Raw genomic sequence first — 26,532 nt, 5'->3', positions numbered from 1 at the left:
ACAAATTCTAACTTTCATTTATTTATTTAGTTTGTTAAATGCTTTAATTGTTAAAATGGCAGTAATTAATTTCTAAATAAATAACCATGCTTTTCTACAAACTCCAACTTTATGTATTTATTTATTTATTTATTTAATTTTTAAAATCTATTATATATTATATATTAATTTAATTTTTAAATAATTAATTCTCTTTACAAATTTCAACTTTATTTATTTAATTATTTATTTTGTTAAATGCTTTAATTGTTAAAATGGCAGTTATTATTTTCTAAATAAATAACTTAGCTTTTTTACAAATTCCAGCTTTTTTTATTTATTATTTATTTAAATGGTTGTAATTCATTTTTAAATAATAATATAATAATAATAATGAATGAATGAACTTTATTTATTTGTTATTTATTTGTTTTATTTTGTTAAATGCTTTAATTGTTAAAAATAAATTCCAACATTTATTTATTCATTTATTTACTTTGATTATTAAAATTACAATAATTATTTTGAAATAATTAACTGTGCTTCCTTACAAATTCCAACTTTCAAGTATTTATTTAATTAGTCAGTGAAATGCTTTAATAATTATAATCACAGTAATTATGCTTCTTTTACAAATACCAACTTTAAAAATGTATTTATTTATTTATTTATTTGAAAAAATGGAAGAAATTCAGTTCTAAATAAATACCTTTGCTTTTTCAAATTACAACTTATTTATTTCTATTACAATAATTATTTTTTAAATAATTAACTGTGCTTCCTTACAAATTCAAACTTTCAAATGTTTTTTTTTTACAAAATTGCAACATATTTATTTCTTTATTTCTTTATGTATTTATTTATTATTTAATTTATTTACTTATTTATTTAAATGGCCATAATTAATTTTAAATAATTAATTCTTCTTATAAATAAATTCCAACATTTATTTAGTCATTTATTTACTTTATTAAAATTCCAGTAATTAATTTCTAAATAATTAACTATGCTTCTTTACAAATTCCAACTTTCAGATATTTATTTTATTTTATTTTATTTTATTTTATTAATGCTATTTCTTTGGTACTTTGTTTACAATTCCTTGACTTCTATCTGATTATTTTTCAGTATCTCATTTTTTGCTCATCCAATTCACAGAGCTTTCCTTCACTTGGCTGCAGAGGTGGGACTCTGGGTGATTTTACGTCCAGGACCATACATAGGCTCTGACCTTGACCTTGGAGGACTGCCCAGGTGATTTCTACTGTTAAATGGAATATAAACGGCTCTACTCAAGCATAGCTTTTAAGTCGTATCCTGCAAATTCCAGAGAAAATGTGATTAAAAATTGTGAGGCAGCAAGCAAAGGCAGCATTTGAGCAAACCAAAATGATGTGCCACACTTTCTGGTAATGCATGTCATGAGGGGAATAAAAAAAAACTCTTACAAAGAGCTGCAGTTAAATATCCTGTGTGTCTTCTCACTGGGTAACACCTTTATAAGACATTCTACTTACTTTGCAACTACGTGTCAACTGCCGGTCATTAGAGTATTAGTAGTCTGTCTGTACATGTAGTCTTTACATGTCTTCTTATTCTGTCTTAAAGGAGAAGTCCACTTCCAGAACAACAATTTACAAATAATGTACTCACCCCCTTGTCATCCAAGATGTTCATGTCTTTCTTTCTTCAGTCATAAAGAAATTATGTTTTTTGAGGTAAACATTTAAGCATTTTTCTCCATATAATGAACTGATATGGTGCCCCGATTTTGAACTTCCAAAATGCAGTTTAAATGCGGCTTCAAACGATCCCAAATGCGGTTGTAAACGATCCCAGCCGAGAAAGAAGGGTCTTATGTAGTGAAACGATCTTTTCGACTTTTTAACGACTTTTTAATGCCAAACGCTCGTCTTGTCTTACTCTGCTTGGACTGTTTTTGTTCCGGTTCATGACAGTTAGGGTATGTCAAAAAACTCTCATGTTCTCCGTCAACTTCGAAATCGTCCTACATCGCTATTTTACCTTTTTTGTTAAGGGTGTTTGATGATCTTTGCATGTTCACTTTGCAAATACTGAGTCGGGACTTCCGCAGTAATGTAGGATGATTTTGAAATTATTTTTGAAGTTGAGGGAGAAAATACGATTGGAGTTTTCCGACATACCCTAACTGTCCTGAGTCAGAATACACAGAGTTCAGGGAGAGAAAGGCAAGAATAGCGTTTGAGTTTTAAAAGTATTTAAATTGTATTTTTTTTTAATGAAAATAACCGATCGTTTCACTAGATAAGACTCTTCTTCCTCGGCTAGGATCGTTTACATCCGCATTTGGGATAGTTTGAAGCCGCATTTAAACTGCATTTTGGAAGTTCAAAATCGGGGCACCAAAAAAATGCTGAAGTGTTTTCCTCAAAAGACACAATTTCTTTGCGATTGAAGAAAGAAAGACATGAACATCTTGGATGACAATGGGGTGAGTGCATCGTATGTGAATATTTGTTTTGGAAGTGGACTTCTCCTTTAACTTACTAGTCTACTAATACTCTAAAGAGAGTTTTTTGACATGTAGTTGCAAATTAATGAGTGTTAGTTGTAGAGTGTTTAGTTGCTAAGTGGTTAGCTGAATGCCTACAGTGTAACATCACACAGAAAGAGTAATTTGTGCTATTTCTATCACCCCTAACAAACCACTTCCCTCCACAGCTGGCTTTTGCGTGATAGAGAGATGAAGCTGAGAACAACTTACCCAGGATTCATAGCAGCTGTAAACGTGTACTTTGATAAACTCATTCCCAAAGTGGTGCCTTTCCAGGTAGGATTCTTTCTGAAACACAACAAGTACTGAAAAATGTACTCTGAGCGATTTTTGTTGGATGTTGGCCTTATATGTTATCAGTTTAGGAAAGGTGGGCCTATCATTGCCGTTCAAGTGGAGAACAAATATGGATCACATGCAAGAGATGGAAACTACATGGCATTTATCAAAGAGGTATGAATGAACATTAAATCTCAGATAAACTCAGTTATACTTGCTGGCCGAGTTTATAATATAATAATATAATATATCCAGGCTCTACAAGAAAGAGGCATCAGTGAAGTTCTCCTAACATCAGACAACCACGAGGGGCTAAAATATGGTGGAGTCCAAGGAGGTACAAACAAAACACAAAAATTAAACTGTAAATTATAAAATTATTTGCTGTAATACAAGTTTGGGGCCAGTTAGATTTATAAATGTTTTTGAAAGATGTCTCTTATGCTCACCTAATCTACATCGATTTCATTGCATCTACTAACCCGAAAAAGATGAAAAAGCCTTTTTCTGCAAGCTTGTAAAAAAAATAGCTACTCAGATTTTGCTCCTCCGCAATATAGGGGAGCTAATTATAATATTACTGCCCCTTAATCTGCACGTTTCCACCCACGGTGCCGCCATTGTGTTTTCGCAAGCGACAATGGTATACCAGTCCTAATGCCATGGCAAAAGTTTGAGCAAAGCATGCTAACTGTTTTGTCGAGCTCAGAACACTATTTAGAGTCCCAGTCTCAGAGGAGACAAGAGAGCAGTGGATTTATTGATTTACATAATGTATATTATGTTGCTGCCACACAGATTTAATATAAACATGCCATTTCTTTTCCAGCTGTTTACCTTCACAGACATTCACAGACAACTGACTGCTTTTTAAAATCATGCATGTTTTTAACATTAACTTGTGCATATTTGATAGTTCAAGTGCAATAAAACATGGAAGAGAACTTAGTTTGGTACTCACATGCTGTGTTACAGCCGCCTTCTGTGTGCGTGCTCCCAAAAAACCATGTATAAAAAGTTTAAACTAATATGGCCTTTAAAACGCTTGATTTCAGCACGGTACGCATGATAATCAAAACCAAACAGATGTTTTTTAGCAGAATATTTGAGGTAGGAGCTGCAAAGGCACAACTCTTTTCTGGAAAAGGGGGCGAGGAGCAGCAGCTCATTTGCATTTAAAGAGCCATGCATGAAAACAGCATGTTTCTGCTTCCACTTAAAATAGGCATTTTCAAAATTATATAATAAATGATCTGTAGGGTATTTTGAGCTGAAACTTCACAGACACATTCTGGGAGCACCTGAGATTTATATTACATTTTGTAAAAAGGGCTGTGAGTATTAATTTCTTAACCAAAGGTCTTGCTGACCCCAAACTTTTAAACAGTAGATTACGTATTACTAATTAAAACTGATTGCTGTCAAACATTCTTTCCTCCATCACAGCTTTAAGAACTCTAAATCTACAGAAAATGAATCATGATGACATCAAATATCTTGAAACAGTACAGGTAGATATTTTAGTGTCTATTTAGTAGATGAAAAGGTGAAACGTTTGACATTACTTTAATCACATGTGCATGAAGCCCAACAGTCCTGTGCTGGTGATGGAGCTCTGGACAGGGAGGTCTGATGGATGGGGTGGTTTACATCATAGTTTTCCTGCAGAGGGTAAGATGCCATCATGTGACACATTAAAAAAATAATCATTCTGAAACACAGAAATTAATAAAACATACACTCTAAAAAATGCTAGGTCATTTGGCAACACAGTGCTGGGAAAATATTGGACTGAACACATGCTGGGTCATTTTGAAACAGCTGGTTGGGTTAAATGTTTTAACAAACATGCTGTTTTTTTTATTTAAGTCAACTATTGTTAAAAAATTATTATATTGTTGGTTTAAAATGGACTGGACAGACAGACAGAATTGCTAGAGGCAACAGCAATAATCAAAAGATGAACAGTTATTATTGAGCAAGAACACATTGACAAAATACAAGACAAATTGAAATTATTTGGGTGAATACAGCATAGTTTACAATATTACATACATTTAAACTCATTTAACAAGCATTTTAGACATACAAAAATGTAACATTTAAAAGTACCATTTTAATTTTAGTGCATTCAACCGTTCTCTGTAATAGCTTTTTACCGAAAGTTACCCCGCCGGTGAAGGGCTGCTGTTTGGCGGGGTAACTGCGAACTTCAGACCGCGGCCTCATCTTTCACTCGTAGCTGAAAGATGCCGTGACTGACTCTAAAACCTGCCCATAAATAAACAGTACTGACATTAGAGAACATATTTTAATATCAAATTAAAATAAACTCAGTACTATAATGAATAAAATCTATTTATTTTATGCAAGGCAAAAGGCGTTTCCATCATGCGAAGTGACCGCTGCTGACGCAGCTGGCTGACATCTCATCCTTATGTTGCGTTGCGTAAAATAATACAATTTACAGCACAGTAAAGATGTTGTAAATGAAATAAAATGTATACAAACCTTCATTTTGCCGAAGAAGTGCATCAAATCAGCGGCGCTGAGACCGCTCTCTCCTGTAGGGGAGAAAAAAGCCTGTAACTCAGTAGCTGGGTTGTTTCTTCAGAGACAGGATCAACCAAGTGGTTGGGTAGAATAAAAGAACCCAGCATTAAAAATGACCCAGCAACTTACCCAGAATATGGGTAAAAAATATTAAAAATGACCCAATAAAAAGACCCAACAGGCTAAACCCAGCATTTGGGTTAAAAAAAAAATAGCACAGCATTTTTAGATATATTATATATATATATATATATATATATATATATATATATATATATATATATATATATATATATATATATAATTTTTTTATTATGCCTACTTTTAATTTTTATTAAAGGGATAGTTTGCCCAAAAATGAAAAGTCTGTCATTAATTACTCACCCTAATGTAGTTCAAAACCCATAAGACTTTTGTTCATCTTCAGAACACAAATTAAGATATTTTGGATGAAATCCGAGAGCTTTCTGACCCAGTCAGCAAGGGTCTAACAGGGTCAAGGGTCAAGGCACAGAAACGTAGTAAGGACATTGATAACATAGTCCATGTGTCATGGGTCGTTCAACCATCGTTTTACGAAGCTATGAGAATACTTGTTGTGCGCAAAGACAACAAAAATAACAACTTTATTCAACGATTTCTTCTCTTCTGTGCCATTATCGAGAGCACCACAACATAGCTTCATAAAATTATGGTTGAACCACTGATGTCACATGGACTATTTGTAACAATGTCCTTACCCTTGCTGTCCATGCAGGGTCAGAAAATTCTTGGATTTCATCTAAAATATCTTCATTTGCGTTCCAAAGATGAATGAAGGTCTTACGGGTCCAACATGAGGGTGAGTAATTAATGACTGGATTTAAATTTTTGTGCTTAATTACTTCAAAAACTTTATTTACTATTGATCTATTTATATACATTTTTTAAAAGCCCTTGATAAATTGTTATTTATAATAATGAACATTAAGAGCCAAATCACTGACATGAAATTTCCTTTCTAATGACAGACCTGGTTGCTGTGGTGAGGGAGATACTGAGACGAGGAATGTCCATCAACCTGTACATGTTCCACGGAGGGACAAACTTCGGCTTCATGAATGGAGCGTTGGCCAACCCATCTTACAAAGCTCTGGTTACAAGCTATGGTTTGTCTTAAACATGACATCGCAGTTAACCTAAAGTTGCATGTTAAACTAGGGTAGAAGAAAGTATTTAAATATATCACTTTTCAAGGGATAGAATACCTAAAAACTAAAGTTTTCACCCTTGCGTTGCTCCAAACCAGAATACAAAAAAATATATTTTGAAAAACACTGGAGACCAAACAACACTGGAGCCCATTCACTTCCATTGTAAAGTCAATGGTTTGGAACAACATGAGGATGAGGAAGATTTGATGTTGATCAACTAATGTTGTACTTCACAATATGGCCAGTGTGTGGCGCTATCAAGTAGAGCACAAGCATGTAGGACTGAAAAAGCAGCAGAGCAAAGAGTTTATACTGAAAAATGCATAACACAAGCCTTTCTTTCTCTCTTTTAGATTATGACGCTCCTCTGTCAGAAGCAGGAGATTACACACCAAAGTACCATCTTCTCAGAGATCTCCTCAGCAATTTCAACAGTATGTCGTCCCATCCTTTAAATAAATAGGTCAACGAAAAATGAACATTCACTGAAAAAGTACTCACCCTCAGGCCATCCAAGATGTTGATGAGAAATTGAACATGACATCACTTGCTCACCAGTGGATCCTCTGCAGTGAATGGGTGCCGTCAGAGTCCAAACAGCTGATAAAAAACATCACGATAATCCACAACACAACTCCAGTCCATCAGTTAACATCTTGTGAAGTGAAAAGCTGCATGTTTGTAAGAAACAAATCCATCATTAACGCATTTAGACTTTAAACCATATCTTCTGGCCAAAATATAAGATATAATTTCCTCAAGTAAAGCACATTCCTTATTGTCCTCTCACATCAAAATCCATATTGGTTTAAAACTGTTTTGGACTGTTTTTGCTTGAAACAATGTCTGATGTTGCATATTTCTCTCCTGATTCAGACGAGACGACTTTTTTACTGGAGAAAGCAATATTTGGATGGAGGACTCATGTTTTAGCTGGATGGTTTGAAGTTAAAAACGTCTTAATGATGGATTTGTTTCTTACAAACACACAGCTTTTTGCACCTCGGGCCATCTATCTTGGATTCTATCAACATTTTGGATACTGTACAACATATTACTGGTTAATATTATTTTGCCCCCTGTCCATGTGGCCTTTTTGAAGGGGAAAGTTACTACATCAGTAACATGCTCACATGTTTTCTGACCTGTGCTGATTTCTGTGATGCTCTTTAGGTGAAGTCCTCCCTGAGATGTCTGGTCTCTGGTGGAAAGAAGAATATGAGGCGGCCATATTGTTTCAGCATCTGTCACTATGGGACGCTTTGCCATACACACATGAGGTAAGAAGTCTACTTAACCCTGACTTTATCCTGAGAAGCAGAAACACTAACTCTGAGAAATCCAACATCTTTACCCTCAAGCCTTTCAAATCTCAGTTCCCGGTCAATATGGAGAATCTGCCTGTGAATAACGGTAACGGCCAGGCGTATGGATACACCCTCTATGAGACCACCATCATCAGAGGAGGCTCTTTAAAATCAGGACGCAACATCCAGGACAGAGCCCTGGTTAGTGCTGATAAATAGTCAAGCTCTGCTTCTGTATATGAACATGCTGCTCTAATTTCATTTTAATCAAGATTTTTGTTTCCTTAGGTTTTTGTGAACCAAAGTTTCATTGGCATTTTTCACCACAGAAATGTAGAATTAGCTGTTCCCGATGGAAAGGTATGATTTATTTTATTTTACATCTTATTTTTGTTCTGTTAATATTGAGTTGGTCTTTTAAAAAAGCATATTATAAATGTAATCATATGTTATATCTAAAAGATATATGTTTTATATAAAAACAAAAAGTGACAGTAAAGACATTTATGTTTCATCAAAGAATCCTGAAAAAAATTGATCACAGTTTCCACAAAAATAAGCAGCACAACTGTTTTCAACATTGATAATAATAATAAATGTTTCTTGAGCAGCAAATCAGCATATTAGAATGATTTCTGAAGGAACATGTGACACTGAGGACTGGAGTAATGATGTTGAAAATTTAGCTTTACCATCACACGAATAAAATATAAAATAAATGGTATTAAAATGTTATCTTATAATATTTTACAATATTACTGTTTTTAATGTATTTTTGATCAAATCAACTAATTGACTATTGATTATATGTAGGAGAAACGCATTTTGAGTCTGCTGGTGGAGAACTGTGGCCGTGTGCATTACAGTAATGACATGGACAACCAGCGCAAAGGTACAGTACCATGTTTTGAAGTTATTAACCATGTTTTAATATGTCACGGTTTGTCTGAAACATATTATAACCATCATAAACCTATCCAAATCTGTTTTCAGGTATTGTTGGAAACATTATATTAAACAATATGCCACTTAGAGACTTCACAATATATAGCCTGGATATGAGTCCTGACTTTATTGACAGGTGAGAAAAATCATTATGTGACAGTACAGAAAACCAGGGGGAGAAAAACTCAGTTATCATTAATGCTTTCATTTCAGTTTGTACAGGGCACCTTGGAAGTCCGTCCCTAACAAACCAAGCTTCCCAGGATTTTTCCAGGGAAGGTTATTCGTGAATGGATATCCCAGCGACACTTTCATGAAGCTGCCAGTGAGTTGAATGAATTAGGATTTGAACACTTTGAAAAATATGAAAATTTGCTAAAAATGTACTCACTCTCAGGCGTCCAAGATGTAGATGAGTTTGTTTCATGTGAACAGATTTGGTTTAGCATTACATAACTTACTCACCAATGCATCCTATGCAGTGAATGGGTGCCGTCAGAATGAAGAAACAGCTAATAAGTCACAATAATCCACAAGTAATTCACACCACTCCAGTCCATCAATTAATGCCTTACGAAAAGCTGCATGTTTGTAAGAAACAAATCAATAATCCATAAGAACATCTTAGTGATTAATTTGTTTATTACAACATGCAGCTCTTTGAATTACAGCATGTTAACTAGTGGACTTGAGTGGTGTGAATTACTTGTGGATTATTGTGATGTTTTTAACTGCTGTTTGGACTCTCATTCTGACGGCACCCATTCACTGCAGAGGATCCATTGGAGAGGAAGTAATGTAACACTAAGTTTCTCCAAATCTGTTACTATGAAGAAAAAAACTCATCCACATCTTGAGGCTCAGCCTGAGGGTTAACCTGTTCCTTTAAATTTGGTCAGAAATATTAAAGTGATTATTATGTCCCCATGCAGGGTTGGAGTAAAGGTGTAGTTTTCATTAATGGGCAAAACATTGGACGATACTGGGATGCTGGACCACAGCAAGCTCTGTTTCTACCAGGACCCTTCCTCAACAGTGGAATGAACCAGGCCAGTTTATATAATTTCCTTGACAGCTAAGATCTGTTTTTGGTTATGTGTTTGAAGAATTTGTGCAAATATCACTGTTGAAACCATGTAACATTATTTAGAATCTTGAATAGGATATTTGGAATTTTAGTAGTGGAATTTGTTTCCATGGCAACAAATCAACACAATTTCTGACCATTAACAAAAGTTCTGAAAGATCTTTTATTCTTTTATTCAACAGGTGATTGTGTTTGAAGAAGCAGAAGCGGATTTTAAAATCCAGTTTGAAGATTCTCCTGATCTGGGAATGACAGTTGACATTTAACGAACAAAATTACAAAACAACATGAAGACACAGGAATGTACTATTAAATACATGAATACTACTGAAGTGCCTGAACAAAAATAAAATGTCAATGCTGGATTGTTAAACTATTAATGGCACATTTGTATTAATAGCATGGCTTTGCATTCCATGATATTTCTAAAAACGTTTAAACATTCAATATTCTATTTAATTGTTTTTATTAAAAAGTGCAGTCTTGCTGGAGACTGTGTAATCTGTAATTTTGTGTTAAATTTGTTTAAATGTAAATGTTAAGATGGACTGCCTATTATAACTCGGGGTGTGTGTTTGCATGACAGCTTCATTTGTTAGCAAGACAAGGTAGATTGTACTTTTTTTGATTGTCTCATGGTATTTACTGGCTGAAATCGATTATATCAGTGCAATTTTATATTAACACTTAAATGTTGCACTGGCCATTTAGGCAACAGAAAGTTACTAATTTTTCTTAACAATAATTTCCACAGGCACCTGATTGTTTACACAAGTGCATTTACTGTAGATCCAGCATGTTGTTTTCCCTTTTTGCAAACACTGAGAAAGATTTTATATATAACTGAAACTTGAGGTTTGTTCAAATTAAACTTGTAGCGTTGTTTGTGCTACAGACATACGTGATACCTCACACTGCACAGTTTAATTGAGGAATATCCTTTAAAACAATCAAGACTTTTGCCTATATTTTATCTGGCAGACAATAAAACAGATGTTAAAAAAATACAAAAAATACAACCTGAGCCATATCTATGGTCAGAATATGATTGTGGGATTGTGTGACAACAATCACCTAGCAATCATTGGTTAACACCACCACCACATTCTTATAGAAATGCACTGACAAGAAATCAGAACAAGCTTTCATTGCAAATACTGTTTCCATTCAAACTACATCTAAACTTAAACTCAAATGTGACCCTGCACCACAAAACCAGTCATAAGGGTCAATTTTTGGAAACATCATCTGAATGCTAAAGAAATAAGCTCTGATGTATGGTTGTTAGGATAGTTCAATATTTAGCTGAGATACAACTATTTGAAAATCTGAAATCTGAGGGTGCAAAACACCCTCAGTTGTCCAAATAAAGTTCTTAGCAATGCATTTTACTAATGAAATTCTAGTTCTAATGTATTTACGGTAGAAAATTTACAAAATATCTTCATGGAACATGAACTTAATATCCTAATGATTGTTGGCATAAAAGAAAAAAAAATTGTAACTATTGCTACAAATATAACCGTGCTACTTAAGACTGGTTTTGTGGTCCAGGGTCACAAATCAGCTTTGTACAGCTCTGTTAGAATCAACGTTTTCTGGAATAAATCAAGTTCTCAGGAGTTTCTATATGGGAATTTGACTAAAATCCTTTTTAATGGAAAATTGCTCTTCAGTGAGATTATCTTAAATCTTGAATACACTACACAACTTTTAAAATCTGGACCGATTTTAAAACACTGTGCATCATAAATTTTGACAGCTTCATAAATGGTTACAGAAAAAATGGGCATCATACACTAAATGAGTGAAGATCACACATTAAATATACGATATTGCATCTTTTCACAGATTTTTGATCAGTAGAAAATGATTCCTTGTGCGATGATCATTTGATTTTTTATTTGTTCATGTGCGTTAGGGTTTTATGTTACATCTCATGTTGTTAAATGAATGTTTATTGCATTATTTTTGTCTCATGTGCTACCATGATTGTGTTTTGTATTTGTGTGGATGAAACGGTGCGTCTTCTAATTATTAATATCCTCAGCTTGTGAAAAAAGTGTCAGTTTATTATAAAGGTACAAAACAAACTTTGGTAAATTGCCATTTATAAGACAAAAACATGTTATTTTATTAGAAATTAGTTCAATCTGTAAAAATATTGCTGCTATTTTTTAAAATGTTCTTATTTTTTGCAGTAACATTCTAGCAACTTCAGCTGCCCTTTTAACCATAAATTTTACAGATTATTCTTTACAGTGTGTCAACGACTTTTGTCCTGTTTAGGGTTGTGACGATAAATCGATGAATCAAGAAATGATTCTGCATCGATTTCAAAATTTTCCGAATGCATCGTGATTCTCTCTCAAATCGATTGTTTTGAACAGAAAATGGCACTGCGTGCTTAAGAAACAGCTGTACTCTGCATGCTTCTGATTTCTTACACATATTTGAACCTAAAATAATCATTCATGAAGTTCGAAAAGGTTGAAGCGAATTACAAGGGTGTTCATTGTGGGCTGTGTTTACATTAATCTCACGTCATAAAAGCATTACGCTCTTCAGCGCTCTTCTTTGTAAGCATTTGAGTGTGCGGTTTAAAAAAAAAAACTAGATTAGAACGCCTTCTGCTGTTAAAAACTAACCTCAGAATCAATTCCAGAGAGAATCGGGATGCATTCGGAAAATCTAAGAATCAATTCAAGAATTGAGATGCATCGATTTATTCTCCCAGCCCTAGAAATTGTTGTAACTTTAAGCAACAGGCATCCAGATTGCAAATCAGGGCAAAAATTGTGTAGTGTATTCCAGCCTTTAGTCAAATACTTCAGCGTGTCTCTGATAGTTTACATTCAGTGCAGTCAACTATAAGTTTAATTCTGTTCCAGATAGGCCTACTACGAAAAACAGCATGAAAGCAGTTCGTCATACTTCCACGTTGCCACTTGTGAATCCCTTTTTTCCTTCATTCACAAGCAAGGGTCTTTCTGTCCGGGTGTGCCAAACCAGTATCTGAAAAGGACAAAGAAAACATTTTTCTGTTTACTTCAACAAGCCTGTGCATTTCCAGTCACGTTATGAAGACATAGATTCACGACTCACCTTTGTGCAGTTAGCGGCTTTGGGCTCCAGGTCACGGAGGGTGACCAGATCCTGTAGAAGACTACTTTCCTGGTATCCGCCTTTAACACCTTTTAACTTAAAGTAGGCTTGAGGTTTGCTGAGGATGAGCTGAAGGTTCAAGGCAAACCCGGCCATGTCGATGGCAAATGGTCGACGAGGGTCGAACACCGTCCTCCAGCCGAACACTTTGCCTTGAGAGTTGATTTTGGGCGATTCGTACCGGAGACCTCCGACGAAGGCAACGGGCCAGACTGATGCTTTGCGAGTCCAACGCATCTACGGTATGAGGAAGATGGAATCGATTAAAAGACTGAATAATTTTTTCTAGTTTAACGGTATTAAAAATATGAAATGCAGTTAACACGTGGCGAGGCTAGACGTTGACGTTGGCCATCTAACAACTGCTGCTTCTGTCTTGTTTTTTCTTGATAAGAAGTGTTTATTTAGTCGAAGAATGTCTTTATGACCACATCAACCTGGAGAATCATTAATATGTTAATTATTGTACCAAAATAAGAGGGATCATACAAAATGCATGTTATTGTTTATTTAGTACTGACCTGAATAAGATATTTCACATAAAAGATGTTTGCATATAGTCCACAAGAGAAAATAATAGTTGACATTATAAAAATGACCTAGTTCAAAAGTTTACATCCCCTTGAGTCGTAATACTGTGTTGTTACCTAAATGATCCACATCTGTGTTTTTTTGTTGTTGTTGTTTTTTTTGTTTTGTTTTTTAGTGATAGTTGTTCATGAGCCCCTTGTTTGTCCTGAACAGTTTGTCCTGCTGTTCTTCAGAAAGAACCTTCAGGTCCAACAAATTCTTTGTTTTTCCAGCATTTTTGTGTATTTGAACCCTTTCCAACAATGACTTTATGATTTTGACATACATCTTTTCACACTGAGGACAACTGAGAGACTCATATACAACAATTACCGAAGGTTCAAATGCTCACTGATGCTCCAGAAGGAAAAACCATGGATTAAGAGCCAGGGGGTGAAAACTTCTGAATAGAATGGAGATGTGTACATTTTCCGTAAATATCATATTTTTTCATTTAGTACTGCCTTTCAGAGGCTACAGAAGATAGTTACATGTTCCCAGAAAACAAAATAAGTTTAAATTTACCCTGATTTTCAAATTCAAAAAGTTTTCACCCCCCAGCTTAATGCATGTGTTTCCTTCTGAAGCATCAGTGAATGTTTGAACCTTCTGTAATAGTTGCATATGAGCCCCTCAGTTGTCCTCAGTGTGAAAAGATGAAATGTATAAAAATGAAATAGCAGCCAAATAACCTAATAACCCAGATGCTTTAAGGATTCATCTATATTTACTTCAATATTTAGTGTTTGGTAACTTTATTTAATTTCTGTATATTTCCTACTTGCTGAAGGGCACAGGTAAATAATGGGTTTATGTGATGATTGTTGTAAGTTAATTTAAATTAGATTTTTTTAAAGTCTAATAAATGTTAAAAATGATACCTCTTATTATATTATTATACTGTAATGTTAAATGGCTATAGTCAGTGATTAAATATTAGGGAAAAAAGAACAGTTTCTTAGAGACATCAGAATTAATTCAATTAATTCGTTTTTTTTTTTAATTGATTGACAGCGCTAGTAAGGACTTATGAACGGTAGACCAAATGTACCGTACCTCCTCAAACAGCTCCAAACTGTAAGTGTTATCATCATCTGCAAAATAAACAACTCCTTTATGACTGGAGTTTGGGTTGATGTTCTCCCTGAGCCAGCGGAGAGCCAGGTTCCTCTGCATGGTACCGCGTGGGATCCGTACATTTCTGGGCTTCTTTTGAGTCCTGAGATTCTCAGGTGTCTCTACGTTCAGATGAGTGTAATTCAGTCCCGTGTTCTCCAGCAGTCTGGACACCAGCGCTGTCTTCTGTGCCGAGTCCTCCACTACCAGCCAGTGAAGGTTGGGGACGTGTAGGAGGGTGTTCGTGAGCCGGGTCAACTCGGCTTTCTGAACGGGTCTACTGTAGGTTGGCGTTATCACGTGGAGAGTTGGCAATGTGTCAGACCAGGGTGGAGGCCGCTGGTGGAAGTACTTCATCTGGGTGGCCTTAGTGTTACGCTTGTTCTCCGTGATGCAGGACTCATGAAGTCGGTAGCCTCTTCTAGTGGCCCCAGTTCTGTTATCTGTGCATCAAAAAATATTTCTGCAAGAGTTTAGAGTAGGGCAAACAATTTAGCAGTTGAGCAGTACTTGCAAATTGCAGATTGATAAAAACACAACATCATAAAAGTTTATTCTGCACTAATGTCTACTACTGTAATGAAAATAGTATTCTGTAAAAATAGTATTTTGCAAGATTGAGGAAGAAACTTGATGATCAGATACATTCTTTTTGGGAGAATCTAAGTTGTCATTTATCTCCTTTTATATAATGTAATATAGACTTGTTGCTTAAATATATATTTCTTTATTTTTCTGAGAGCATGCTATTGACCTTCTGGTAATTTCATTGTTTTGCATTGCAAATTTTTCATTCACAAGAACAAGTTTCTCAACACTTTCTTGCTGAACACTGTAAAATCTCTTAAATTCATAAATAATAGAATGAATATTGCATTTCTTAAAGGGATAGTTCACCCAAAAATAAAATTAACCCATGATTTACTCACCCTCAAGCCATCCTAGATGTATATGACTTTCTTCTTTCAGACGAATACAATCAAAGTTATATTGGAAAATGTCCTGGCTCTTCCAAGCTTTATAATGGGAGTGAATGGGTGTTGAGGTTTTGAAGTTCAATAAAGTGCATCCATCCATCATAAAAAGTACTCCAGCATATAGTACGCCTACATCCTATGTCATCGGCATTCTTACACAAACGCATTCATTTGCTTCAGAAGGCCTTTATTAACCCTATGGAGCTGTGTGGAGTATATTATATGATGATAGATGCACTTTATTTGAGTATTGAATCTCAACAGCCATTCACTGACATTATAGAGTTTGTAAGAGCCATGACATTTTTGTAATATAACTTCGATTGTAATCGTCTGAATGAAGAAAGTCATATACATCTAGGATGGCTTAAGGGAGGTCATTTTCACTTTTGGGTGCGCTATCCCTTTAAGAATTATGATACATAGTGGCACCAAAACGATGCCATTTCACTAATTGCGTAAATTCTCTTGTATAATGATTTTAGTTTTTTTACCTTTAGGAACTGGAATCAACGGGTTGACAGCACGCTGGTGCCAAAGTGTGACCAGTAAAGCCCACGGTAACAAAATCAAAAAGAGTGCCAAGACGTCCCTTCTTTTCAGCATGTCTTGTCTATGGCAAAAAAAAGTATTTTAAAATGTTTTACATTTAAATGAACATTGGTAAAGATTAAGGAGTAGCTGACTTCCAGAACAAAAATTTACAGAAAATGTACTCACCCCCTATCTTTCTTCAGTTATAAAGAAATTATGTTTTTTGAGGAAAACATTTCTTTCATATAATGGATATCTATGGTGAAAGACATGAACATCTTAGATAATAGGGGGGTGAGTATATTATCTGTAAATTTTTGTTCTGGAAGTGAACTAATACTTTAAGTGTTTTATAGCAGGTTAATTAACTCACTCAAAGATATATGAGATTAATCAGACAAAGACAATATATAAACGCATATATTAGAACTGAACGTACCTGCACAAAAGGACATGAATATGCAAGTGAACTTAAATTTATGTTATAAAAACGCTCATCCCCTAATAAAACATTGTTAATGATTAACTAATAAATCATAAAGACGGCCTACTCATTGTAATGCTATTATTTCAGGAGATCAGGTTTTCACATAAACAGCAGTATTTTTTCATACATGTTTAAATGAATATGTGTGGATACTTGTTAAACTGTGGTTTAGTTTTAATTTTGGTAAACTAAAATGCCATTGACTAATATATTCAATGAAGTAAAAATTACTAAAATTAATAAACATAACAAAACGAAATTGCCTAAATATAAAGAATAATTTAATCAAAAGACAAAAACTATTGACTGAAAAATTTGATATTATATTTTTATAAACTGTAATTTAAAAATTAACACCCTTCTCTCATCTAGACTGTTGATCAAAAATGTGGTCTATCCTGAAATAATCTGTCCGTGGAATTCAAATATAATTCGTACTTTGGAAATATTTAAGTGATTTTTTTTTTGTTTTTTATTCCTGTTGACAGCCTTACACCCCTTTCCTTTACAGTGGTGTACATTTACCCCTGAATATATGTTAAGGACTACATTACAAAAACTACAATGTCATTGATCTCATTTATTTTGATTTATCTGATCTTATTTGTTTTTTACATTATTTTATATATATTATATTTAAATGCAAGCCTATATATTTATATATGTGCCCCTGGTCCACAAAACCAGTCATAAGGGCCAATTTTTTTGAAATTGAGATTTATACATCATCTGAAAGCTGAATAAATAAGCTTTCCATTGATGTATGGTTTATTAGGACAGGACAATATTTGATCCAACATACAACTATTTAAAAAATCTGGAATCTGATGGTGCCAAAAAATCAAAATACTGAGAAAATTGCTTTTAAAGTTGTCCAAATGAAGTTTGTAGCAATGCATATTACTACTCAAAAATTAAGCTTTGATATATTTACGGTAGGAAATTTATAAAATATCTTAATGGAACATGATCTGTACTTAATATCCTAATGATTTTGGGCATAAAAGGAAAATCGATAATTTCGACCCATACAATGTATTGCTGGCTATTGCTACAAATATACCCAAGCTACTTAAGACTGGTTTTGTGGTCCAGGGTCACATATTATATATTATTTCATTTATCTTATTTTTTAATATTTTTCAGTTGAGTATTTAAAGTTTAAAGAAATCCAGTGTTAAAAGACCCTGTGTTTTTTTTTTTAAGTTAAATAAATGCATGATGATGCATCTAAAGTCAGTAAGTAATCATGCTAAATAATCATAATTTCATTACTGAACAAAGTAAATGTGATTATGATTATAATTCAGCAACCATACCTAATTAGTGACATTTGCTACTACAAGAATTACTATTAATCATATTGGGCTTTCTGAAACATTTGTTGCCATCACTGCACAAAGTGTTCATCTCTGTAATGTGCAGCATGATTTATAGCATTTAGCGTGAACTAAGTCAAGCTCTACTTGAAAAAGTGTCTGAAAAAATGAGATTCTCTGCAGCTTCTTTTCCCCAGAAATAGGTCAGCATAAGCTATAAAGGGATAGTCTACCCAAAAATGAAAATTCTGTCTTTTAAGTCATACAAGTTTGGAAGAACATGAGGATGAATAGATGAAGACAGAATTTTCATTTTTTGAGTGGACTATCCTTTTAAAGTTTGCTTCTGTTGCAATCAAATAAAAATGTAAAGAGACCACAAAAAAATGCAAATCAATCCTCACGAATCTCAGATGTTAAATGTGCTCACCTGTGTTTATCCCTCTCTCATCATAACCCCACAGCCGTCAGAGTGACTTCATCAGGATCTGCAACATGACAGTAACTGAGACGTTTAGATTACGTTTAGATTCAGACATCATGAACAGTAATCATTTAATGTAATATTTCAAATACTGAAAAATCTGCAGTAGCTAATGAAATATTTTAGAGCATAACTTAAGAGACGTAAACACACACATTTTTTCTTGGTCAATAATTTGGATGTCACCAAACCTGCATAAATGTTAAATATATAACAAATGATAATATGCTTACTTCTAGAATGTGCTTATTTGTTATGAAAATTGTAATGAGAAAAAACTGATTCAATCATAATGTTCTCCAAAACACTGTTAAATAACAGAAACTGCAAGACTGTCGTTCATGAATCCTTTACATTCTCTTCAACATCAATGGTTCAGTCTGTCTGAAGATACTTCTTAAGCATCCTAATCACTTGTCTGTCCCATATGTCTTATGCAAGCAGCCAAGATTCACTTCTTATTCTTTAGACAAACATTTAAACAACCAATAAAACGGCAGCACTGCTTGGTGCCTCGCACTTGTCTCGGTTTGTTTATTGTCCGCGTGTCCCAGAGGGAGATATGCTTGTGTTGCTAAAATTGGCTGTCAGGGAAAGCTGAAGCTCCATATATTCAGCACAAACTCAAGCTTGCATTTAAAAGCAAATGTGAATTTTAAAACTGTGACAATAAAACATTTAAACACCATAAATCTCACACTTTCGCATTTAAGAGGAAAGCATATCAGCATCTGTTCTATAGAAAATTAAAAGGATTTAAAGCAAGCTTAAAGCAATACTTACATGCTCCATCTATCTTTTGTTCCCTTGGCACAATCATGTACACACTCTGTGTATCAGTCAGATATCCTGCTAGTGTTCTTTTAGGGAGAAAAGACAATAAGAGACGGAGAGAGAGAGACGGCTGCTGGGCTGGTGTCAGCAGTGCCAGGGCCAGCAGGGAGAAGAGAGGTCATCCCTCTGGAAGAATGCGTCCTCTCATTCAGACAACAAAGACTGCAATTGTGGATGCTGATGCGAGATGGCAGCGGAGACAAAGGGCACTCATCAACAACGTCACCAACTGAAATTCTCAAAACATGAGAAATACAATAATATTACCTTAAGAATGAGGCTTTGTTTTATCCACTAGGGTTCTGAGACTGCTCTGAGATGCTGTGAGGTGTGGGTTTTCCTCTTGATCGTCACACAATGTCTAATTCTCACCGATCAGATCATCCCAAATAAGCAAAGCTGCCATGGTCTGTCACAATCATCGTAGAGATGCTGAGTCTAAAAGCAATGAGACAGCAAAACTAAACTGAACTAAAGTGAAACCAGACAGAGATGGAAATCAGACTATGATCAATATCAGAGAGTGAAATCAGACTATTAGACAGTGAAGTCAGACTGAGACCGAAATCGGACAAAAAATCATATTAAGGTGTGAAGTCAGACTGACGGAAAGAAAAATCAGGCTGAAGTTGGCTGAGACAATGGAATCGGATTGAGGTCAAAATCAGACAGAGGTGGAGATCAGACTGCAAAATCAGGCTGAGATGGAAATCAGAGAGTGAAATCAGATGGTGAAAACAGACTGTAGACATTAAACTCATATAGCTGGATATCAGAAAGCAAAATCAGACTGGGGTGTAGATCAGAATGCAATATCAGACCGAGGTGAAGACAATGAAATCAGAGTCAGTAGAAATGAGACAGTATAATCAGACTTGGGTGGGGATCACATAGTAAAATCAGACTTCAGCAGAAATAAGAAAGTGAAATCAGGCCGAGATCAAAATCAGACAATGAAATCAAAATGGGGTGGATATTAAGGTGTGAAGTTAGACTGTCGGAAAGTAAAATCAGGTTGAAGTTGAGACTTCAGACTGAGATGGAAATCAGAGAGTGAAATCAAATTGGGCTGGAAATCAGACATTTAAATCAGACTGAGGGGGAGATCAGTGAGATATCAAAAATATTTTTTTTATAAAAAGAAAAATCTGACAATGAAATCAAACTGAAATGGACATAAAACAATGAAATCACACCAAGGTGTAAATCAGAAAAATTAGACTAAAGTGGAATCAAGTTAGTGAAAACAGACTGCCAGAAAGTAAAATTAGACTGAGGTGGATATCAAATAACGGAATCAGACTAAGGCAGAAAGGTGGAGGTAGGTGATCAAACTGCAAAATCAGACTGAAGGAGAAATTAGAGAGTTAAATCAGAATCATGTCAATATCAGACTGAAAATCAAACTGAGCTGGAAATCAGACAAGGAAATCAGACTGAGGAGGAGATCAGATTGTGAAATCAGACTGTCAAAAATCTAACTAGGGTGGATATCAAATTTTGAAGCCAGGCTGTCAGAAAGTAAAATCAGACTGAAGTTGGCTGAAATGGAGACAAAACAGTGAAATCAGACCAGGGTGAAATCAGACTGTCACACAGTGAAATCATAAAGCTTGGCATCAGAAATCAAAATCAGTGTAGATCAGAGTGAGATATCAGACCGAGGTGAATACAATGAAATTGGTGGAGATGAGACAGTGAAATCAGACTGAGGTAGATATCAGACAGTGAAGTTTAACTGAGAAGGAAATTGTCAGTTATTAAGGTGTAAATCCGGGCTGTCAGAAAGTAAAATAAAGCTGAAGTTAGCTACAAGACAATTAAATCAAACTGAGGTAAAAATCAGCCAGAAGTGAAGATCAGACTACAAAATCAGACTGAGATGAAATCATATTGGAGTGGAAATCAGACATTTAAATCAAACTGAAATGGAGATAAAAACAGTGAAATCAGACCAAAGTAAAATCAGTTAGTAAAAACAGACCGCCAAAAAGTAAAATCAGACTGAGGTGGAGATCGGATGGTGAAATCAGACTTTCAGACAGTGAAATCATAAAGCTTGATATCAAAAAGCAAAATCAGACTGGGGTGTAGATCAGAGTGAGATATCAGACTGAGGTGAATACAATGAAATCAGAGTCGGTGGAGATGAGACAGTGAAATCAGACTTAAGTAACAAGGTAACAATCAGACAGAGGTGAAGATCAAACTGCAAAATCAGACTGAGATGGAAATCAGATCATGGAATCAAATTGGGATGGAAATCAGACATTTAAATCAGACTAAGCAGGATATCAGCGAGATATCAGAATGAAGTAGAAATCAGACATTGAAATCAAACTGAAATGGAGATAAAACAATGAAATCAGACCATGGTGTTTATCAGACAGTAAAATCAGACTAAAGTGGAAACCAGTTAGTGAAAACAGACTGTAGAAAGTAAAATCAGACTGATGTAGACATCAGATAATGGAACCAGACTAAGATAGAAAGGTGGAGGTAGGTGGAGATCAAACTGCAAAATCAGACTGAAGAAAAAAAATCAGAGTTAAATCATATTTAGGTCAATATCAGACAGTAAAGTCAAACTGAGCTGGAAATTAGACACTAAAATCAGATTGAGGTGGAGATCAGATGGCGAAAATCAGACTGTCAGACAGTGAACTCATATAGCTGGATATCAGAAAGCAAAATCAGATTGGTGTAGATCAGAGTGACATGAGAAAATAAAGACATAAGACAATGAAATCAGAGTAGGTGGAGATGAAACAATAAAATCAGACCAAGGTGTAAATCAGCAAATCAGACAGCAAAAGACGGTAAAATCAAACTGACCTGGAAATTAGTCGTTGAAATCAGACTGAGGTTGAGATCAGATGATGAAATCAGACTGTCAACAGTGAACTCATAACTGACTATCAGAAAGCAAAATCAGACAATGAGATCAGACTCAGGTGGAGATGAGTCTGTGAAATTAGACTAAGGTTAAAATCAGTCGATGAAAGTAGACTGAGATGGAGGTCAGACTGTAAGATTTCACTTTTCACTTGCTCTTAGATTTTAGTCCCATTTAAATAACACAAAAAGATCATTTCTGAACCATTGTTTACAATGATGCTACAGGTACAGATAGTACCAGATCCTGAATACGAACTCTACAATCTGAAATTATGCATAATAACTGTTGCTATGGCAACAGAGGGAACAAATCTGGCAGTAGATCTCTGGTACGAACGGCAGACGGTTCTTACTGACATCGCTCCGCTCTACTGTTCTCCCTCTCTCTATCATACTAATGTGTATCGTTTCAATATGAGATGTCCTCCCTACTCCAAATCTGATTCAAAAGATCTGCAAATACCGAAGCTGAAAATGCCCTGACAAATCACACAAAGGCCAGCAGACCAGTAGTAGTGGCTTTTAGTTTTAAAAGAGCTCATTTTAAGTCGTATCTACCTCTAAATAATTTAATCAGGTCATTAAAAGCTGTTAATGCAATCTTTACTTCGCAGGATGGTGCTGTGGTTTGGCTGATAGCTGCTTTATTGACGTCCATGCACATGACACAGTTCACTCTCTAACTCTCTAACTAATCAATGCCTTCAGCCTGCAGCACCAGAGCGGAGCAGACAGAATACCCTGCACGGTCACGTCCACGTGCTGCAGTGATCACAATTTCTGAGCTGTAAAGACTAAACCCAGAAAAGAAACACAGAGCAGTGTATTAATTCCTTAGCACAGCAGTTCCATGTGACCGGGTCTGTAATTGTTTTAGAAATTATACTTTCAATGATAGTTCAGTCTATTGATTGCAGGAGAAGAGATTGTCTTACCTGAATGCCTTTCAAGTGTACCGAGTCACGTCCTGTAAAGATTCTTCATTCGTTTTTTCCCCTTGTCTTGCTCTTGCAAATGCTTTTTGAGAATACAAAAGAACTAAATTGAAAGACAACTTATAATCCAAGGTTTTGTTTTTACAAAACAAAGAAAACAAGACAGCCTTATCTGAAGAGCAGCAAAGCATCCTGTGCTGCTTCTCTCTGTTTCTGTCTGTCTCACTCAAACACACACACACACACACACGCACAAGCACACAGAACGAGTTGAAACATGGAGATGTCGATTTCTGCATATTTCCATGGGTGAACAGATCCATTATAGAGACACTGGGCATTATACTGTCACTTGAATTGCAATTTTCTTCTGCTAAGTGTTTCATATGATATTTTGTCAAATGGGTTGTCAACTTTGTGCTGTGTTAGTAATTTTGCAAAGTGAAGGTAATTTAACAACTTCTTAGACATTACCACTGACATTTTGAGACCCCAGGGCTAGTGAACACACATTTTACTCTAGTGGATATTTCTCAGGGTATATGTTTATTTAGAAGTTACACATTACCTTGTATGGAAAGAAAATAAATGAAGAGTTCAGATGCAAAAGCCCCTAAATCCATCTGACGTATTTCTTTAAAATGAGCATTTCTTTCTGGCTACTTTGTATAGGTTTCTATGTAAGTACTGGTACTTCTGATTGAGCTGAGGCTGAAATTTAGCGAGTTTGAAGTAAAAGTATTTGATGGACGTATACTATGTGTCAGGAGCATTTACTCAGTATCATTATCTCATTTTTGACCGAGATGGCTTTTAGCTGGTTTTACATCTGACCTCTTCAAATGTAGTCATTAATTACAATGATTCTGTATTACAAATAAGATGCTCATGTGTCTATCTAGCTGTCTAGGGATAGTTTTAATTTCTCACCCAAATGTGCTCAGCACAGTATGTGTGAAGCGGAAGTACATGAAGTACATCTAGTTAAGAGATAAAAAGAGAGTGAAGCCTTGAAATAGTATTAATAACGGCCACTTTTAATCATTTATGATTCAGAGCTTTACTCTAAAATATGCTGAGGTTGTTTTTAATGGGACAATATGCTAAATATCTTGTTAAAAATATGAGCAAAACCATTTATCAAAAGCACCTTAAATAATTTGAGAAGTGGTATTCATAAAGGAAATCAGTTCATATCTACTGACCTACACCTATTCCTGGTATTATAGCTTTGAAAAACTTAACTTGTCATGTGATTTAACAATCGCCACCACATATAATATCTATGTAGGGATGCTCTAATTAGTCTTTCTCTCCACTCCTTAACCTTGGTACACTAATCACTCCTAATAGGGCAATGATCACTTTTAAAATCCTGACTAATTTAATTAGGGAAATGCATCTATGTAGTATCACTAAAGGAATGTCTTTTACAGGCGAGCTCTCCAGTTTCTCTATCGATTGAGGTCTGTATCATATATTGATATGGTAAAAACTGTTTTTTGGCACCTATAGGTGTAGGGATATTCCACAGGTCGGTCAGCATTCTTGTCCATGTTACTGCGATCACTGTGGCTCTCTTCTGCTCACCAAGCCTGCATTTATTTGATCCAAAGTACAGCATAAAAGTACAATTTTGAAATATTTTTACTATTTAAAATAACCGTTTCTATTTGGATATATTTTAAAATGTAATTTATTACAGTGATTCCAATGCTGAATTTTTAGCAGTTTTCTTTGTACACTGTTTTTTAGCAGCTTCTTTCGCAGCTGCATCAGCCAGTTGATTTTCTCTTACTTCATCTGAATCTTCTGTTGCATGCCTCTTCACAATGACTACGGCTACTTTTGCAGGCAGCTGCACCGCCTCAGTCAAGATCCTTATCAATCTCAGAATGAGCTATTGATTTCACATCGACACTAATTTCCAAAGTGGCCATTGTTAATATTTTTCAAAGCTTCACTCTCTTTCTCTTTATTTCTTAATTAGATGCACTTCATGTACTTCCTCTTTTCACACATACACACTGTACTTAGCAAATTTGGGTGGAAAAACTGAGTGCTAGACAGACTTTTACAGAATATTTTATTTGTATCTTATAAATAGTGATTTAGTAACTATTAGTAACTATCTTTCCTTTTCCATAAAATGTGCAGCTTCTAAATATATTGACTGGATGTCTGGGACCTTAGGGCTGGCATTTTTTTTTTTTTTTTTAATACAAACCCTCTTCCTGAATAAAACGGAGAATGCTTTGAGCACCAACTCTGTGTCTGCTCATTCATTCTCCCAGGCATATTTGATCCAAAGCACAGCAAAAACAGTAAAATTCTGATATATTTTTACTATTTAAAATAACAGTTTTCTATTTTAATATATTTTAAAATGTAATTTATACCTGCGATTTCAAAGCTGAATTTTTAGCATGGTTACTCCAGTCACACGATCCTACAGGAATCATTCTAATATTCTGATTTGCTGCTCAAAAAACATTTATTATTATTATTATTATTATTATTATTATTATTACGTTGAAAACAGCTGAGTATATTTTTATTTTAGGTTTCTTTGATGAATAGAAAGTTCAGAAGAACAGCATTTATCTGAAATAGAAATATTTTGCAACATTATTAATGTCTTTATTATCACTTCTGATCAATTTAAAGCATCCTTGCTAAATAAAAGTAATCATTTCCATATTTTCTTAGCTTTGATCACAGAAATAAATTACATTTTAAAATGTATTTAAATAGAAAAGAGTTATTTTAAATAGTAAAAATATATCACAATATTACTGCTTTTGCTGTATTTTGGATCAAACAAATACTGCTTGGTGAGCAGAAGAGACATTTTTAAAAAAAAAAAAAAAGCATTAAAAATCTTCCTGTTCAAAAATTTTTGACTGGTAGTGTAGATGATCTCTGAAGGTTGTTGTCGTTCTGTCTATTATTTGAAAGAGAAAATATATTAGCATAACATGATATTAATTGCCCATATATGAATTACAATATCAGGACAAAACACCGCATAACACATTCTAAGTGCGCCATCTAGTGGTTCTAGTGCAATAATTGGCTACATCTTTGCTTCAGCTCCACTTCGACATTTCTTCAAGTCTTGTTTTTAACTTATTCGAAAAATGAATGTAAACCTTCCAATCACACCTTAAAAGTAATGTAAAAGTAAATATTAGGCTACTTACCGCAAATACATTTCAATTTGGTCCAGCAATTAAAAACATAAACTTCTAGCTCTTTAATTTCCCTTTAAATGCTGTAAAAAACGAACATTTACCACAAATGCGGTCAAAAAAAAAAAAAATAAATAAAAAAA

The 26,532-nt window shown here is 34.7% G+C and overlaps 2 protein-coding genes across 10 annotated transcripts in view; one reads left to right on the top strand and one right to left on the bottom strand.

The window, feature by feature from the left end:
* Positions 1 to 10,199, top strand: part of LOC127171755 (beta-galactosidase-1-like protein 2) — a 13,199-nt gene extending 3,000 nt beyond the window's left edge. The window contains exons 4-19 of the mRNA XM_051120614.1: positions 1,138 to 1,233; positions 2,683 to 2,791; positions 2,876 to 2,968; positions 3,050 to 3,131; positions 4,241 to 4,305; positions 4,381 to 4,465; positions 6,358 to 6,495; positions 6,894 to 6,974; positions 7,714 to 7,820; positions 7,902 to 8,048; positions 8,136 to 8,207; positions 8,661 to 8,739; positions 8,841 to 8,928; positions 9,006 to 9,117; positions 9,725 to 9,841; positions 10,062 to 10,199. Of these exons, the coding sequence (XP_050976571.1) occupies positions 1,138 to 1,233; positions 2,683 to 2,791; positions 2,876 to 2,968; positions 3,050 to 3,131; positions 4,241 to 4,305; positions 4,381 to 4,465; positions 6,358 to 6,495; positions 6,894 to 6,974; positions 7,714 to 7,820; positions 7,902 to 8,048; positions 8,136 to 8,207; positions 8,661 to 8,739; positions 8,841 to 8,928; positions 9,006 to 9,117; positions 9,725 to 9,841; positions 10,062 to 10,145 (1,555 nt within the window). The 3' untranslated portion in view covers positions 10,146 to 10,199. The remainder of the gene's footprint in view (positions 1 to 1,137; positions 1,234 to 2,682; positions 2,792 to 2,875; positions 2,969 to 3,049; positions 3,132 to 4,240; positions 4,306 to 4,380; positions 4,466 to 6,357; positions 6,496 to 6,893; positions 6,975 to 7,713; positions 7,821 to 7,901; positions 8,049 to 8,135; positions 8,208 to 8,660; positions 8,740 to 8,840; positions 8,929 to 9,005; positions 9,118 to 9,724; positions 9,842 to 10,061) is intronic.
* Positions 10,024 to 26,532, bottom strand: b3gat1b (beta-1,3-glucuronyltransferase 1 (glucuronosyltransferase P) b). Of its 9 annotated transcripts, none has more exons than XM_051120627.1 (10): positions 26,402 to 26,532; positions 23,199 to 23,280; positions 22,201 to 23,057; positions 19,633 to 19,803; positions 19,315 to 19,542; positions 18,478 to 18,535; positions 16,202 to 16,320; positions 14,671 to 15,173; positions 12,985 to 13,281; positions 10,024 to 12,894 (listed from the first exon to the last, which is right to left on the bottom strand). In XM_051120627.1, exons 7-10 carry the CDS (start codon positions 16,311 to 16,313, stop codon positions 12,808 to 12,810), a joined length of 999 nt encoding a protein of 332 aa, XP_050976584.1. In that variant the 5' UTR covers positions 16,314 to 16,320; positions 18,478 to 18,535; positions 19,315 to 19,542; positions 19,633 to 19,803; positions 22,201 to 23,057; positions 23,199 to 23,280; positions 26,402 to 26,532; the 3' UTR covers positions 10,024 to 12,807. The 9 variants fall into 9 exon arrangements, with proteins under 9 accessions (XP_050976584.1, XP_050976587.1, XP_050976588.1 ...); XM_051120630.1 differs by lacking the exon at positions 26,402 to 26,532 and having other exon boundaries at positions 22,201 to 22,280; positions 22,871 to 23,057; positions 23,199 to 24,186; XM_051120631.1 differs by lacking the exon at positions 26,402 to 26,532 and having other exon boundaries at positions 22,201 to 22,276; positions 22,871 to 23,057; positions 23,199 to 24,186.

The sequence above is a fragment of the Labeo rohita genome, chromosome 10 (genome assembly GCF_022985175.1).
Source record: "Labeo rohita strain BAU-BD-2019 chromosome 10, IGBB_LRoh.1.0, whole genome shotgun sequence".
NCBI lineage: Eukaryota > Metazoa > Chordata > Actinopteri > Cypriniformes > Cyprinidae > Labeo > Labeo rohita.
Note: the sequence above shows the minus strand (reverse complement) of the source record. Positions and strands in the feature narration are given on the sequence as shown.